The following is a 16,375-nucleotide window of genomic DNA, read 5'->3' as shown; positions in this document are numbered from 1 at the left end:
ACGGGATGTTCTTCACCGTGACCAAATTTCAAAAACATCTTTCAAAACCAGGGAAAGCGGGGGAGAAAGGGCTACCAGAATTTCCCACCGGGGCAAAACAGTCTCTTTTTTCCCACACAACCTCAGACATTTTGGCTACAGTTTCCCTACAAACAGACATCAGCCTGTGGTCACTTTGCAGGGGCAATTTCCCTTCCCATGGTCAAACGGGCAACATTAATGCTGAGCCGAAAAATCACCCGCCTACGATACGGACCCGGAAAACAATCTTGGCTTCCTCTCTTCATCAAAACTATGTACTTTCAAGCACAGTTACCAACAGGGTCTGCCATAGGTTGCCCCAAATTCTTCTCTCCCAAATTTGTCTCCGAAGGCAAGGGCTCTTCTGCTAAAAGATCTTGCTGCCTGTGCCTGCTATCTGGCTGGTGAGGGGTCTGGAGACCAGGTCATGTGAGGAGAGGCTGAGGGAGCTGGGCATGTTTAGCTTGGAGAAGAGGAGGCTGAGGGGGGACCTCATTGCCCTCTACAACTACCTGAAAGGATGTTGGAGAGAGGTGGGTGTTGGCCTCTTCTCCCAAGGGAATAATGACAGGACCAGAGGAAATGGTCTGAAGTTGCGGCAGGGGAGGTTTAGATTAGATATTGGGAAGAATTACTTTACTGCAAGAGTGGTCAGGCCCTGGAACAGCCTGCCCAGGGAGGGGGTCGAGTCACCATCCCTAGAGGTATTTAAGAAATGTCTAGATTTGGCACTTCAGGGCATGCTCTAGTGGCAGAGATTGTAGGGGTTGGATTTTTTTTTTTTTTTTGGTGTGTGTATGGTTGGACTCAATGATCTCAAAGGTCCTTTCCAACCATGAAGATTCTATGATTCTATGCTGTGTCGGTAAGAGTAATGTGAGGCCTGAGAAGGATCTGCCCTGGAATAAAACATCATAAAATGGGAATCTGAATGTCTGGGAAGCCTGGGGTTTCGCTGTAAGACCATGGAGAGCACAGGCCTGAAGCAAGTCGGGGTTTTGCCACAGCAGTGCTGATGCTGACACAGCACACAGGACTTTATCTGGCTGATGTGGCTCTGAATAAGAAGGTTATTTTCCCTGCTCATCGTCTCACAGTTCTTAAGTGACACAAAGGGATGGTTGACAACAATTTCAGGTGCTGTACTGAAGTCCTACGTGGCTTCTCTTGCCTTCTTTTGGGGTCTTAATTTGCTTGCTGCTCTCACCAAGTTAACGACTATCTCACAGTGATTCACCCATTTCTGAGCCTTCCCCTCCCTGGCGTGCAGGGAAGCAGCCAAAAGCCCAGATGGTGGAAGCTTCTCAGGTAGATCTAATAACACCCTGCAGCCAGACACAGTGGGAGGAGGTGCTCCTGCCTGAACCGAGCTGGGGGAAATCTCTTCTGCTCTTCTCCGGGCAGCGTGTGCCGTTCTGCTGGGAGCTCAAGGGCTTCGGAGATGGTGAGACCTGACTTCAGCAGTCACCGCAGGGAGCTGGCAGGCTCTGGTTGTTTAAAACCTCTTTAATTCTTTCCAGGAAAGACGCAGAGGAATTGCGCTGCATGTGCATGAAAATATTTGGGTTGGCTATTCCTGCGCTGCAGCGCCTGTTAGAAGGGTCTCCAAGATCAGCACTCACTTGCCTTTCTGATTTTGCCTCTCCCGGTGACTCAGAGGATGCCCAGGACCATACGGGGGGAGAATATGGCCTGGGAAGCAGTGTGGAGTGGAGGGAAGACACAACCCATGGCATGGGGTCAGCCTGGCTCCTGCTGATCTCTTGGTTTCCTTCCTTGGAGCATGGGCACGGCACGCAGTGCATGGAGGTAGCTCTGAGCCAGCCCTGCATATGGACAGTGGTGAAAACGGGGCGTTCTGCCCAGGAAAGGCAAGGAAGATGGTGTAGGGACAAGCTCTGCCTCATCTGCCTTTCACAGCAGCTCCTGCAAAGCTACTGGGAGAGGTGGGACAAATGCCACCGGTTGACCAGGTGGCTCTGTTTGGGGATCCAGATGGGTGGGAGAGAGATGCTCTCCACCGAAAGTCAACTCACTACCCTGAGATGCCGGGACCTCACAGCACTTTGCCTTCCCCCTCCTGCCCCTGGCTCTTTGCAGAAATATGCCTTTGGTCTGACATCCCCGAGAGCAGATCCAGGTCTCTCTGCCCAGGGAGCACAGGGCTCTTGCTGGTCAGCCCGGGGAGGAGAATTCACCTCGTCCCTTCTGTTGAGGGACACCAAGCTGCTGACATCTTGCTGTGTGTGCACCATTCTGGCCATCTATTTTACATTTCTCTCTATTTTTCTTCACTCCTTCAAGCAGCTGATGAGAACAACAGGAGAGAAGAAAAAGAGAAGTTGCCTGGAGAAGCTGCCCCATTCCGGGAAGTGTTCAAGGCCAGGCTGGATGGGGCTTTGCGCAACCTGGTCTAGTGGGAGGTGTCCCTGCCCAGGGCAGGGGTGGGTGGAACTAGATGAGCTTTGAGGTCCCTTCCAACCCAAACCATTCTGTGAGTCTATGAAAGGAGGAAGAAGCGGGAGTGTTACTGACCTGGGAGGAGCTGGAGGAAAAGCAAGAGAAGGCAGCAGGTGGCTTCACCTGGAAAGGCCCACGGAAGGATGGTGACCATGGTGATCACACTGCCTTGTGAACACAGCACTTGTTTTGCCTGAGCACACTATATTCCTGTGGGGCATGTTCAAGGCGTGCCACGGCCGTGCCTGCTCTGCTGAGCGGCAGTCATGGGCAGGAGATGTGCGTGGCAAGGAGAACACCTTGGTTTAAAGCAGCAGTGGAAGGTACCACTGGTACCTTCTCAGGTACCACTGAGTTTGGTACCCCTGGTTGGATGAAGGAAGTCTGGTGCATGTGTGTGCATGCACACACATGTGGGGTGCACAGTGTGCCTTCCCCCAAGGACCCCAGCGACACCCATGTGTGCTGGACGAGTACAAACACCATGTCAAATGGCCACCGCTCAGGAGAGCCATCCTCTGCCCAGCTGCGCTGGCTGCTGCAGGGGGAGCTGATGCTGCCTGCCTGGTCGGTTCTGTCCACCTGGGATCCCTCTTTGATGGTCTTTAATGTGTTTTTTAAAGCCAGCTCTACTGGAGCATGGCCTCCCGCACCCACCTTTGGTATGGACACCCTCGCAGTGAGAAGTCAATTTATTCTAAGTACTTGAAGCGATGCATGTTGGTATCTATTAGTGCTTGCACATGACCAGGAGTTGGTATCAGCATACTTTAGTAGTGGACACGTTATCTACAGACCCTGGAAGCCTATGGTCCACGGGGAGCTCTTAGGATGTTTTTTTCAAAGACTAGATTGGTGTATTCATGCAAACTAAGTGGAAATGCATACGCAAGCGTTACCACCATCGAGGCTTTAGAGAGACTCACTGAAAATCTGAGAGCCTGGAAAAAGGATGGGAGGAATTTCTGTCTCAGTTCCTTAAAACCCGGGCAAAATTTTCAAAATGCTCAAGTGATTTAGGCCCCAAAGTACCCAAGGGCTTTTGGAAGTGGGATGCAAGCCCTCACATCACCAACACGCTTTCAAAGCGTTTTATCCTTTCAGCTAAGCCACATCTCACTTAAACTTGGATGAAGATGGGAAGCTGCTTAATCCGCTGTGGGGCTGCAGGGAAAAGTACCCTATGAAGAGGCAGTAACTTAAAATTTGGAAGTAATTACCATTTGCCTCCGTTGTGGGTTTCTAATCAGTGATGGTAAACTTACAGATAACAAATTGGTGGGTTTTGATTCTTGGTATATGACATCTCTTACCAGAGCTGCCAGTGCCTTCCCCACCTCCGGAGACAGCCGGCATGGCTGGCCTACTTCTTCCACCATTGGAAAAAACGTGTTTCCCCTGAATCTAAACCTGCTTCTATTTATGGGTGTGATGTTACAAGGTCACAGTCAAAGCATAGTTCTTAACAATAAAAAGCAAAACAAACCAAAAAGCAAAGCAAGCAAACAAAAAATAATAATTATTGTGCTTTCAAAAAGCATGTTTTCCTGGGGTTTGGTGTGGATTTTGTAAACAAAGACTTGTTGAGTCATCAGCATTTTCTTCTTTACAATTACGGAGGAAATCAAATATGTGCAGTGATGGGATCTTGTATTACTGTGCATTTGTTTCATAGCAAATGCGATTTTAAAAAGAGGAGAAAACTTAAGCTCGATATAGTATTTAAATCTTGTTAGTCCTCCATCTCCCCAGCCCACAGGAGTATTGATGCTGTAGGCGCTGGCCTTCCTCTCCTGCTGTCTCAGTTTTGGTTTCTCACCACAGGAGGCATTTTTTTGCGTGCGTTGGTTTTATTTAGACCGTACCGAGGGAAACGATCCGGGGTCCTCAGCACCGGCCCGTCCTCTGCCGGGCTCAGCAGGGTGCGGGCATTACCAACACCACCAGCTCCCCCAGGATCCCCGTTGTTTGGCCCTGGGCAGAGGTTACACCCCAGCCAGGGCCACAGGGCAGCCACAGTCCCACCCCGGGTCACATCACCTGTGGGATGCTCCTACTACAAAGTCACCTCTCCGATTCCTTCACAGCTTTCACCCTTCGTTACTCTGACATGGTTCAAATGCCCAAGCCCCCCTCATGGATGCTCTATAAGCCCCTAGGTCGGTACAGAAACCGCACGGCCGCTCCCCGCTCGCCTCTGAGGGACTGTGGGCCCCGGCCAAGATTTTTCCCCACGATTATTTTATATCTCAGTGCTGGTTTCTCCCTTGCTGGAAGAAGCCACCCATCTCCTCAGAGCGAAAGGCGAGCTGGGGATGAAGAAGTGAAACCTCAGGGCAAACTGCTCTCCGAGGGACGCAGCCCGACCTGGGCGTCCCGCCGCCCCACAGGGACCAAATCGCGAAGTCTGCCTGGAACAGCGAAACCCGCCCCGTTTCAGGCGGGTTTGTGCCCGGTGCCAGGGGCTTTCCCGCACCTCCCGCTCCCTCACGGACGTGTCCGGCAGCCGCGGGAAGGGGCTTCCAGCAGACACCCCTCCCCGCAGCCCCGCCGACCTGCCGGGGATGAGCATCCCACCGGCCTCCTCCGAGCGACCACCGGGATTTGGGACACACCGGCCCCCTCGGACATTTCTGGCCGTGCCATGGCCCCAAACCCAACACTCGCACCGAGGTGACCACGGCCGAATCCCCCCTGGGGGCCGCTCCCGCCGCCGGCCCGGGACCCCCCTGCCCGAGCCCGGGCCGGGACCGGACACCGCTCCCGGGGCCGGCGGGACGGGGCCCGGGGACCCAGCGCTCCGCGGCGGGGGACCCCGGGACGGTCACGCGGGGCGGCGGCACCCCCGGCTGCGCCGCCGAGCCGATCCGAGCCACCCGCGCCTTGCACTGCCCGCCCGGCCCGGCCCCGGGGTCGCCGGTTCGAGCCCCGCGGCCGGCGCCGTGTCTCCGCCCGGTGGCGGGGCAGCCCCGCCGCGCCGTCCCCGCAAGGTCGAATCGCGCCGTGGCTGCTCCTCACCGCCTCCCCCCCCCCCCCCCCCCCCGCCCCCGCCGGTGCTCACCTCTGCGCGGCGGCGGGAGGGCGAGCGGAGCCGTCCGGGAGCGGAGCGCCGGCAGCGGTGATGTCAGGCCGCCGGCTCCGCCCTCCCGGACATGTGCCCGCCGGCCGCCGCGCCGCGCCGCTCGGCATGGCACGGTACGGCTCGGCGTGGCATGGGACGGCACGGTGTGGTACGGCATGGCATGGCCCGGCACCGCATGGCATGACACGGCTTGGCATGGCATAGCCTGTCACGGGCAGGCATGGCACGGTAACGGCACGGCATAGCCCGGCACGGCATGGCCCAGCTTGGCATGGCATAGCCTGGCATGGCACAACTCAGCACAGCATGGCATGGTATGGCATAGCCCAGCACAACGTGGTCCATCACGGCTCTGCACAGCCCGGCACGGCACGGCTCAGCACAGGGACCGAAAGGGTTTGTCTCATCCGTCCCCAAACCGCAGCGTAGGTGGGGAGATGCTAGTGCGATCTGGTTTTGAAGCCTGCGCAGAGGGATGCGCAGCCCCCTCCGAACCAAGCCTGAAGTGCTTCACCACCTCTGCAGTTAGGAGGCTTTTTCTAATCTCCTGATCTTTGCTGACTGCCATCCTGGCATGGCGTGGCATGGCATAGCCCGACACGGCATGGCCCATCACGGCTCTGCACAGCCAGGCTCACGGCACAGCCCAGCACGGCATGGATCAGCACGGTGCCGCACAGCTTGGCATAACTTGTTCTGGCTCAGCACAGCCTGGCACGGCCCAGCACTGCCCACCCAGGTGGCACTGCTGTGGCGGGGTTAAACACACACAGACAGGAGGGCATCGCTGCTGGGGCTGCAGCGGACGCGGTATCCATTACGGGCAGGAGTCGAAGGCAGACCTTAATTCTCTATTTATAAGTGCGTTTCAGGGCCAGCCGGTGTTCCACTTTAATGGGAGGGTGCGGCTCGGTGAGCCCATCTCCGTGCTATCAGGGGCTGCGCACTCGCTCTTAAAAGCTGTGCCACGGGGCGTGGAGCAGATAATGGTTCTTACCCCCGCTCTGGGAAAGACTTGTCCTGTTGCAGCACCCCTCGTGCAGCCACGCGGCCCCGCTCCGATAGACCAGCGGCAGCGCGCTGCTAGGCTTCTGAGGGCTGGCACTAAAAAGTAGTGTCTTCAGGCAAAAACATTGGGTCAAACCCACAGGGATTTAAAGAAAAAAAATCCCCCTGGAGCTTTGGTTCACTTACTCAGCAGAGGAGAAGAGCACGGAGGGGAGGGACCCAAAGGGATTGTCCCATCTGTCCCCAGACCGCAGCGTAGCTGGGGAGATGCTGGTGCGGTCTGTTGTTGGAGCTGGTGTGTTGGTGTTGGAGCCCCTCTGAGCCGAGCCTGACATGCTTCACCACCTCTGCAGTCAGGGTTTTCCTATCTCCTGGTCTTTGCTGACTGCCATCCTCTCTGTGCCCACGGGATGTGTGTTCCCGGGGTGAAACAAGCCCCACTTCTTTCTCCTCTACCGGGCAGGCCGTGGTTTTAACCACCTCATCCCGTTCTCTCTGCTGTCCTCCTCGGATGTGCCCCCCTCTCCTGCCTCTGTGCTGCCTGCAAATGGGGCCAGCTGCCAAACGGGACAGTCCCAGCTCGGGGGGGTCCCCACCGCCTCCCACATCCACTCTCAATCCATGGGGTGAGGGATGCAGAAACCTGCTGATACGGGGAAGCTGCAGCGAAGATGTGGGATTGCTGGGGAAAGCTCATGTTGGTGGTTCCTGGCACCAGGACCTCGTATCAGAGAAAGCTCCAGAGGCTCAGGATGTTCAGGCTGCAAACCTCGAGATGCTGCGAGTTCCCTGGGTGCTGGGGAATACTGGAGAGCCGAGAAAACCTATCGGCATGGTTAGGAGAAGGAGGATCATTGGGATATCTGTGCTTCATCCTGCCCCCATGAAGTCCACCCGTGAATGAATGCAGCCGAGAGATCCAGATTACTCCTTATTCCTTACCTCCTTCTTCCAGGTTGTGGCCTCTGCTTCCTCACGCGTATCTTAACGATAGTTAATTTATATGCCACAATCAGCCGTTGGTGGAGACCGAAGGAAAGAAATTGTTGAACTCTCCTGTGCTTTCTATATCTTGTCACCTGCACTCTCACATTACGTTAGGGACAGATTTTGCCTTTTAATTTATTTATAAAACCCGTAGTCATGGCCTTGTTTGCCTCGGTCATTGCGATTCATTTTACATGATTCCTCTTTGATCTTTCAGGTCTCTGTGAAGCTGCGGTTGCCCCATGTGTGTCTCCCTCTGTACCTTTCCCTTGCATGGGGTGAGGCTACTCTTGAGGGTTTTCCATCATTTCCTCAGGTAACGACGAGCCCTCCCGGGTTCCTTTATCCCAAAGCACTGAAATGTACTCTTTTTTTTTTGAGATTTCACTTCCTTTTTGTAGAATACCAGACTTTGGAGTTTTTTCCCCTGTCACTTTCACCAAAATATCCTCCGCTTTTCCACCTTTCTGTCATGAAGAAGTGCCGCAAAATGAACACCTGTTTTATACCCACCTCGCCTCCCTCTTCTCAAACCCGTGTCCAGCCCTGTCCAGGCCATGCATTTGCAGGATGGTTCGAGTCCTGCAGCTCCATTTTTCCTGCAGCCGTCTTGGTAGGTTGCTAAAGCCTCCCCAGCTCCCAGTCCTTGACTGGATTTATGGGCTGCTCAAGAAATGCCCTTGGGAATCGTCTTTCTGATGAGGAGACCTGTTGTGGGCTTGCAAGGTGGCTTCATTTCACTTCTACCCAGGGATACGCAATGCGCTGGGCTCATGCTGGACTTGGCCGGTGTTTCTATGCGTTTATCTGTTTTTTTTTCCTCTTCTTCCTGGTCCTGAGCAAGGGTTTTCCCCGTGTCAGCTGGACCCTTCTTCTCCCAGCAGTTGTCTTTCCTGGCCCATCACCCGGTGGTCGGAGCCGTGGCTCTTCAGCAGCACCATCTGTGTCCCCGTGTCCAGCTGGCCGTGCCCCCGCCATCCCCTCGGCCGCAGTGCCACCTGGGCCCCCTCCTCCCTGTCCTTCCCCCGCCGCGGGGCCGGGCAGTTGCTTTGGTTCTGCTCGGGGCTGGGGCTGGCAGGCTCTGCCGGTGCCCATGTGCCGGCACAGCGTGGCACGGGCGAGCAGATGAACCTCGGCAGCTCCTGGCTGCCAGGCCAGGGAGCCGTGGGGAGCCCCCCCACTCCCCACGCTGTGTCTCGGGGCTCTTGCTGGGATGTTGGAGCCATCTGAGGTGGCCAAGTGCACCGGGACATCTCGCCTCCTGCCCCGCACCTAATCAATAAGGTGGGTGGCCCTCCCCTGTCCCAAGGCATGCCTGGGCATCGCTGTACCCAGACACCAAGGCGATGGTCCCCTGGTCACCCCACCGTGCTGCTTCTCCCTCGCCATCTCCCGTGGGTGCATCGCGGAGGTGTAGGTGCTGGCCCAAGGGCTGGTGTGCACGGGAGGCCACAGGGGATGCGGCGGTGGCTGCACCTGAGCAAATACCGCGACAAGAGCAGAGCTTGGGGACACCACCTCACCCTGCCACCCGCAGTGTCACAGCAAGGGAACGGCTCCGCTTTCCCCTGAAATCCAGTGGCAGTAAACGTCAAACTTACCGTTTGCAAACCAAACCTATCTGGCAGGGCAGGCTGTAAACGTAGCTCCTCCTCTCACCTTTCCAGAGCTGCGTTTTGGGCTGGAAGCTGCTTTCTTGGAGTCCAGCTGATACTGGTTGGGTTGGGGAACTGGGTTATAAGCACAACAGGAGCGCCAGGGGGGTTTGCTGGCACGGCACTCCGGAACGGCACATGTCCCGGCAGTGCCGAAACCTCCGAACCCAGAAAGGGGCCGAGAGGCTGGAAATGTGCATGTACAATGCAATTGATAACGTGTGGTTAATTATTGCCAGCGAGCGGAGGCCAGAAATGAATTCGGCGCGGTTGTGAAACAGAGAGCACGTGCAGGGGGAATGAGCTGGGGGGGGGGCTCGCAAAAATAGAGACGCCGGGGGCGGGGGGAGCAGCGATGGCTCTGTGAAGCCGGAGTTGGGCAAACAGCATCTTTCTTGGGTGAAGAAGTAGTAACTTGTGTTGCCCTTCCACTCTGCTGGGGTTATCTGGAGGTACTGGGGGTGATGCTGCGTCCTGACGGCACCGGGGACAGACCTGGCTGTATCCTCGTGGAGCTGCAAGGAGGGAGCAGGCAGAAGGGATCTAGAAATGCCAGAGAAATGCCTGAATTTTGGACCAGGCTATTGAGGTGAGATGTGACGGAGTGCGGGGTGGCTGCACAGCCCTGTACGGACACTTCCAGCCCGAGCATCCTCCTGAGCATCCTGGCAGCGCAACCGCGCTGCCAGGATGCTCAGGAGGATGCTCCGGCTGGAAGTGTCCGTACAGGGCTTATACACACCCGGGGGACCCCAAATTCAGCTTCTGGGTGGACCTCGTGCCCCCTCGAGGGTCTGGCAGCATCCCCTGGGGAAGTTGGTGGGAAAGCACAGTTAACACAGCGCTACCAGAAAACGGCTTCCCGCTGCTAATCGGCTCCTGGCAGGTTATCGCTTTCGCAGCTGCCTGGCTTTTCGGGGAAAAAAAAAAAAAAATGCCATTTATCAGCCCTTGACGGAGGAGACCTGGTAGAGATGCTCCGCGCTGGCGGGCTGGTCCCCGCCTGTCGTGCAGGCGCCATCTAGTAGGAAAAGGAGAAAAAAGGCCAAAAATGAAAGGAGGTGGATGTTGAAACGCAGTTTCTTTCAGGCAGGACAGTTGAATCCAAGACAGCGCTGCTCTGGGGCACGGCTCTAGTGCTGAGCCCGCGGTTTGGGGACCCGCAGCGGGATTCACGGCGTGGGAAATGATGAGGGCATGGAGATACCCCAAACTGGAGAGTGGCTTGTCCAGGGTGGGTCCAGATTTATTTGATCTAAAAATAGACTTTGACATAAAGGATGATTTCCAGGCAGCTCCTTGATAAACATTGTCAGGGCGGGATTTGATTAATTAGCTGTGAGGGTTAATTGCACCCACTTGGTGCAATATACTGGCTTGGTCTGCCACCTTCATCTCTGGTAGGTGGCAGATGCTCCGATTTCCAATGCCGAGGTTGTCCCATCAGCTGGAGGCTTTACTTACAGCTAAAAACCTCTCTCTGTCATCCGTGCATGTGTGATTTCCCATTGCGAAGGCATCTACGTTGGTCATATCGCATGATTTTACCACAAATCCCAAACTGCTGTCGTCATCTTCTAATAGTCACATGGATTTTCAATGTGATTTACCAGCCCTAGGGGCTTGCCAGAGAAAATCTCCCAAAATCACTCCCTCCCAGGATGGAATGAAAGGGACCTATAACATTAATTTGCTTTAAATGAAAAAAGAAATCATGATTTTATACCAATTTCATGATTTTTATGCTGCTTGACTCACCCTTTCCAATGTGGGGAGGTGATAACGCTGGGTGTCTGTTATCTGCCGCCCATGAATTCCCGCTGGCAGGCGGTCTGTCCTCTGCCATGGATACACGGACGCACGTCCCTGTGCAGCAGGTCCCTGCGATACGAATGTGACATGGCGAGTCCTGCTCGGGGCACGTCTCCCTCTGGCCTTTCTCCTTCATTTTCCCAAAACATGGAGAACTGGAGGTCAGGGGTGCTGCAGCGCAAGGGACATTGCCCAAGTCCTGGGGTCTGGTGGCTTCACCCTGCCGGGGCTGCACAAGCATCGTTGCACTTTACCCAGAGCAGAACCTTAATTCATCTTCCCTTTCATAGATAAAAGCCTGAATTAATTAAAGAAGAGAATAGAAACCACTTTGATTTCCGGAACACCAGAAACTCCTAATTATCACAGCTTCCACAAGCGCTGCTATAATTAAGGGGCTATCGCTGTTTCTGCTGCAGACCCAGTTTTTGCAGGGATTTACAAACAGCGCCTAAATTTTTTGCTTTCGGTAAAGTACAGTGACTCAGGGCATGGATTCTGGCTGCAGGTGCAGCCCTGTAAATCAGCCACAACACCACCGAAACAGTGTTTAATTCCCCCATGGATTTCTTATTAAAAATCCAGAGTCCCCATTGGCAGCGTGCTACAGACAGCGTCTGCTCTCCAATTATACAAAATAATAAAATTGAGGGCCTTTTTTCTTTGCCTTCTGGTCTTTCCGTCTTTGAAATACACTTGGGGGCTGCTTCTAGCTTTTTATCATAACCAGGGAGACTAAGCATTTATTAGTGTTTAAAAAAGATGGCAGAAACTGAATTTCTCACCTGATCACTGGTCCTCTGGTTCCTGTAACCTTTCCAGAAGCTCTGAAAGCAGCGTGATGACACTGATGGTGAAACAGCCAGGCTTTGCTACAGCGTCAAAGCAGCCAAACACCCATAATGCAATAACCGAGCAAATCCCACAGGAGCATCTTCCCTGCAAATGCCAGGTCTGGTGGCCACTGGGCAGGGCAGGGTGCTCCCAGCTACCTTTTACTCTCTTGCGTCAGAGAAGTGGCCGGATAAAGCTGTGGCTGACACTATACATCGCCTCTGTTTACATTGAGGTTTCACCTTTGGCTGCTGCACCTTTCCTGACTTTATCCCTTTCTAAGTGTTGTCCGAAGTGTGCCCACTGCCAGCCATTCTCTTGATGGGTGGTAGCTCCACCACCTGCAAGGCAAGGGCCTCCCAGCATCGTCTCCTCACTCTGCTCCCTGAGTGCTTCACAGGTGTGGACAAAATTATCCCAAAATTTCTCCTTCTTGCCGCCAGCTGCTTTCCCTCGCTGTTAAATGGCACCAATTTTCCCCAGGTACCCCCTGTCCTGACGAGGAGTAGGGTCTGGCACCAGCACTCAGAGCTGGTGCATGACTTGCAGGAGGGATGAGTTTGGACCCGATGTGGGGTGGTGGGCTCTGCTCGTGTGTCTGGAGTGCTGGGTGACCAGGAGAAGGCTCTGTGAAAGGGTTTCTTGAGAAAAAAGCAGCTTATCTATAGCTTGGAGCTACCCTGTGGCTCCATTGCAGGCCTTGCAGTGCATCAAATATTGGACATCAGGAGTCCTACCTGGTCTGAACTCCCCCAGCTACTTGTAACCACGTTTAGCACCGTGCTTTGTGTGAAACGCTTCCTTTTAGTCCTCTGGAAAGGCTAAAGAAATAAAGGCCGTGTTTTGAGGGGACACTCAAAACGCAGAGGGATGCTTCTTTTCCCCTAACCCAGTGCTGGCCGATGAAGATGGAAAGCCTGGCCCAGCCTCGCCGCTCCACGGCCCTGGGTTTCCTCCCTGCCCAGGGGCAGCATGGACACCCTGACATCCAGCGGAGGCAGCCGGGTGGTGGAAAACGTATTCCCCCTCCCAGCATCCCCAGCTGAGTAGCCATTGCTTGTGTACGGGCAACGCAGACGCCCTTCAGGATGGGAGCGAGCCCCGGCTCCTCTCGTACCCGCTTGTCTCTGCCGGAAGGTGGTTTTGTTAAACAGAATGTCACCAGCTTGGAAAAAAAAAAAAAAGAAAAAAAAAAGAGGAAAGTGAAAGGAAGAAATGTAAAATTTGTCCGTATTAGCCATGCAGGGAGGCATAGGAAGTTAAGAAGATCACAGACAATTGAATTTAATTGAAAAAGAAGATTAAATAAAATGAGACTTGAATATGAAGAGCTAATTTGAATTAAAGAAACAAGCTGATTGCCTGAAGTAAGAAGTTAGAGGATGAAAATGATTTTATTTTGCATCTGGGTTCTAGCTCTGTTTATATCAGGACGGCTTAAAAAAAACCAACTACCCCCCAAAGTGGTTTTACACTTGAAATTATAATGTTTTTTGGAGCCAGCCACAGGGAAATGGGGCTCTCACTTGATCTCACGGGCTTAGGGGAGATTTGAACGATACACAGCGTAAGCTGGGAGGGCTTCATCCAAGGCTTGTGGCTTCCCAGCATTGTCTCAGCGAGGTCTGCAGCTCCCCCGTTACAGGGAGGGGAACAAAACCCAAACCTCGGAGGGGTAAACCAGGGGGGTTAGTGACAAGAGGTCCCTTGCCTTGGGAGGGAAAGCGGGTGGGAACGTTCCCAGGGCTGTAAAAGCCCAGTGCAAACGGCTGCGAGCAGAAGCCACAGGGGGAGGCAGCGCTGGTGGCTCCTGCCCGGTGGTCATGGCCGGGCTCTGCTCCTGACCAGCTTTGGAAAGCAAAACGGGTAAGAAAACAGTTTTAGGGAAAACGAATAGTCCGTATTCACAGCACAAGCGGGAAAATTATATACAGGCAAGCGGCAAAAATGGGAAGAATAAGAGCTTAATTTAAAGTGTTTTTTTTAGAGTTAGAGACATCTTTATTCTGAGGGAGTTCTCCTGAAGGCGGAGAAATGCTTTAGTGCATCCCCCCCAGCTTTCTTATTTCCACTTGGCTGCTGCACCCTCTGCTACAGCACATCCAGCCACCGGCATCCTCCTCCCACCGAATGGTCCCATCGGCCACACGGTGCCACCGTCACAGCCACGTCCCCCTGCTTCCCACAGCGGGGGCAGGATCCGTCCTTGGTGGGATGGGCCCAGCCGGGAGCCCACGCGATGCCATCCGCTGGCAGTTGTGCTGGGAGCAGCCAAGCTTGCCAAGAGCCGTGGACGAGCCAGCAAAGGTCACTTCCAAGTCACCCTGTGGCACGGCTCGCTGGGGAGAAAGCCGCCGGGCTCGGCACAGGGCTCGGCTGTGGGGCTTTCAGAGCCCTTGGGATGGGGATGGGGAGGAGGGGGATGCTGGGGGCGGGGAGAGGTGTCGAGTTTGTTGGCCCTTTTCCAGATGATAGTTTTGACATTTCGTCATCACCTGAAAATTTGGAAATAGGAGTAAATGCAGCGGCGGCCCTCGTTCGTACTGAGTCTCGCTGCCAGACTTGGTGAGGCTGACCTAAACGTGCTTTTAATGCGTATTTAATGTATACACTGGTAGATTGTATCACCGTCTTTAACTGCTGCATACCTGCACTTTGCACGTGTGTGAGCCGATCACAGCGTATCTATTGCCTGCCCCTTCCCACCCATCCCCACCACGTGCTTCATCCCTCTCTCCTCCTGTCCCTGCCCGACTGGCATCTGCTCCATCCCTCTCCCAGCCCGAGAAAACCCAGACAGGGATATATTTCCTCCAGGGAGGAAACGTGCGATTTTATATACAAACATTTCTTCTCCGTGCAAGAACGTGAGCACAGCGGGGCACGTCCTGCAAGCTGGTCCAGTGCGCAATCCCAGAGCGCAGGTTATGGCCCCGCACCCCAGAGATTATCATCTGCCCCAGTATTGCGTGAGGATCTCATTTCTGAGCAAAATCCAGCTGTGATTTCATTAAGGAGGCTCTCGCTCCTTGTGCTCAATATTTAATTTAACACGAGTGTGTGTGTTGAGTTCAGGGTGTTGATTAACCATGACTCTGAGATAGAGGGAAATTACTAATATGGGAAAGTGCAGTCAGTATTTCATGGCAAAGAGTAATTGAGCTAACAGTTGACATATGGAGTTGTGTGGGCAAACTAATTAAATTTTACATCTTCCCGAGCATTTGTGAGTTTTATAAGCGTTTGATTTATATATTAATTAAACCTCAGAGTGAAATAAAGAGGACATAACTATTTATACTGCAAATGTGTCCATCAAGAGGAAGAGCTTTAATGTATTTTCAAGCAGATGCCGAAGTACCTCTGCGAGTCCCCGGCTCAGCTCAGCAGTGGCAGAGCGGGACAGGACCGTGTCCCAGGCCACGAGGCTGGTCCTGCACTGGCACAGGGTGTTGACGATCCAGGTCTTGGCACACCGCTGGACATCCCTTCATCCCCTACGGTGCCTATTCCTCCTCTCCACCATCAGGAGCGAGCTCTGGGCTGCCCAGCGGGTTGGTATCTCCCTGGTGGGCTGCAGAGCCCAAGTTTCCCGCTGATCTGGGTGCTTTGCAAGTAGCTAGCGAGAAAGCTAATATGTGATTTAAATATTTATCCGCCCCATTAGCAAGGTGCTAGAGGTGGTTACGGTGTGTCCTGGGATGACCTTGCTGAGGATTTCTGAAATTGTCTTATTCCTGTGATTTCATCTCTGAAGGGAACTTGCGTTGTGTATATTTGCAGCTGGACAGAAGGACACCCGGAGTGTTTATGGTGATCAGCATCGTTGTCAACCTGGCTGGTGCTCTGACGGAAGGGAGTTCCTGAAGTTATGGGATCAGTCCTGTTCCTCAGGGTTTGCATCCTGGGATCTCGGGCAAGGGGCCATTTCTGCAGCTGGGAGAAGATGGTATTTGGGTCTGGTGACAGTGAGATGTCCCAAAATGCCCAGCCCTGGTCCTGATTTTTCCTTTAGGCTGTCGGTGCACTCCCCAGCGCTGACACATCTCTCCGGAGGTCAGTACGCATCTCACGGGGATGTTTGGGTGAGCCTGGAGGCCGGTGCTGGGCTGATGCTGGGGCAGCCCTGGAGGTGCAGGGTTGTCTGGGGGTTTCTGGCTGCACTGGGATGAGTTCGGAGCCTTTTCAGAGCAGGGACACTGATTTTTGTCCCAGGGCCAAGTGCTTGGGCTGCTTCTGCCTGGGGCGGCCCGGGTGGCTGCTCCAGCAAGCGTCCCGGCTGCTCTCCGGGGCTGCTCCCGCTGAGTCGACAAACTGCCCTGGAAAGCTTATTCACAGGGGTTATTCTGCCTGTAAAACCCTCTGATTCCAAAATAAATTAAAAAAAAAAAAAAAAAGAGAAATGTTTCTGTTCTCTGGAGCGATGCCTCCCAGCAGCACAGGCGATGCGGCCATGCCATAGCACTTGCATTTGTTTCGATATCCTGGCTCTGGCATCCTGATGACGCTAAAAAAT

At 54.1% G+C, this 16,375-nt stretch overlaps 2 protein-coding genes across 6 annotated transcripts in view; one reads left to right on the top strand and one right to left on the bottom strand.

Moving 5' to 3' along the window:
• STEAP3 (STEAP3 metalloreductase) overlaps positions 1 to 9,397 on the bottom strand; it is a 28,212-nt gene extending 18,815 nt beyond the window's left edge. For 2 of the 3 annotated variants that reach the window (XM_054208439.1, XM_054208440.1), the window contains exon 1: positions 5,543 to 5,841. In XM_054208439.1, the coding sequence (XP_054064414.1) occupies positions 5,543 to 5,841 (299 nt within the window). Of the gene's footprint in view, positions 1 to 5,542; positions 5,842 to 9,159 lie in introns of those variants that run through there. The other variant, XM_054208441.1, reaches the window with a different exon arrangement.
• LOC128912473 (uncharacterized) lies at positions 5,785 to 16,164 on the top strand. 3 transcript variants are annotated; one of them, XM_054208443.1, is made up of 4 exons: positions 7,251 to 7,526; positions 7,776 to 7,874; positions 15,209 to 15,413; positions 15,643 to 16,164. In XM_054208443.1, the coding sequence occupies exons 1-4, from the start codon at positions 7,476 to 7,478 to the stop codon at positions 16,029 to 16,031; spliced, it is 744 nt and encodes a 247-aa protein (XP_054064418.1). In that variant the 5' UTR covers positions 7,251 to 7,475; the 3' UTR covers positions 16,032 to 16,164. The 3 variants fall into 3 exon arrangements, 1 of the variants encoding a protein (XP_054064418.1); XR_008467647.1 differs by lacking the exons at positions 7,251 to 7,526; positions 7,776 to 7,874 and adding an exon at positions 5,798 to 5,877; XR_008467646.1 differs by lacking the exons at positions 7,251 to 7,526; positions 15,209 to 15,413; positions 15,643 to 16,164 and adding an exon at positions 5,785 to 5,877 and having other exon boundaries at positions 7,776 to 7,923.
• The last annotated feature ends 211 nt before the right edge of the window (positions 16,165 to 16,375 follow it).

The sequence above is a fragment of the Rissa tridactyla genome, chromosome 7 (assembly GCF_028500815.1).
Source record: "Rissa tridactyla isolate bRisTri1 chromosome 7, bRisTri1.patW.cur.20221130, whole genome shotgun sequence".
Lineage (NCBI taxonomy): Eukaryota > Metazoa > Chordata > Aves > Charadriiformes > Laridae > Rissa > Rissa tridactyla.
Note: the sequence above shows the minus strand (reverse complement) of the source record. Positions and strands in the feature narration are given on the sequence as shown.

Excerpts from the sequence above, each read along its gene's own strand:
- LOC128912473 (XM_054208443.1), top strand. The coding sequence starts at position 7,476 with ATGCAGCCGAGAGATCCAGATTACTCCTTATTCCTTACCTCCTTCTTC. Across the intron at positions 7,527-7,775 it reads TCCTTACCTCCTTCTTCCAG|GTCTCTGTGAAGCTGCGGTT; the intron begins GTTGTGGCCTCT and ends TTGATCTTTCAG. Across the intron at positions 15,414-15,642 it reads AGCTCTGGGCTGCCCAGCGG|CTGGACAGAAGGACACCCGG; the intron begins GTTGGTATCTCC and ends GTATATTTGCAG.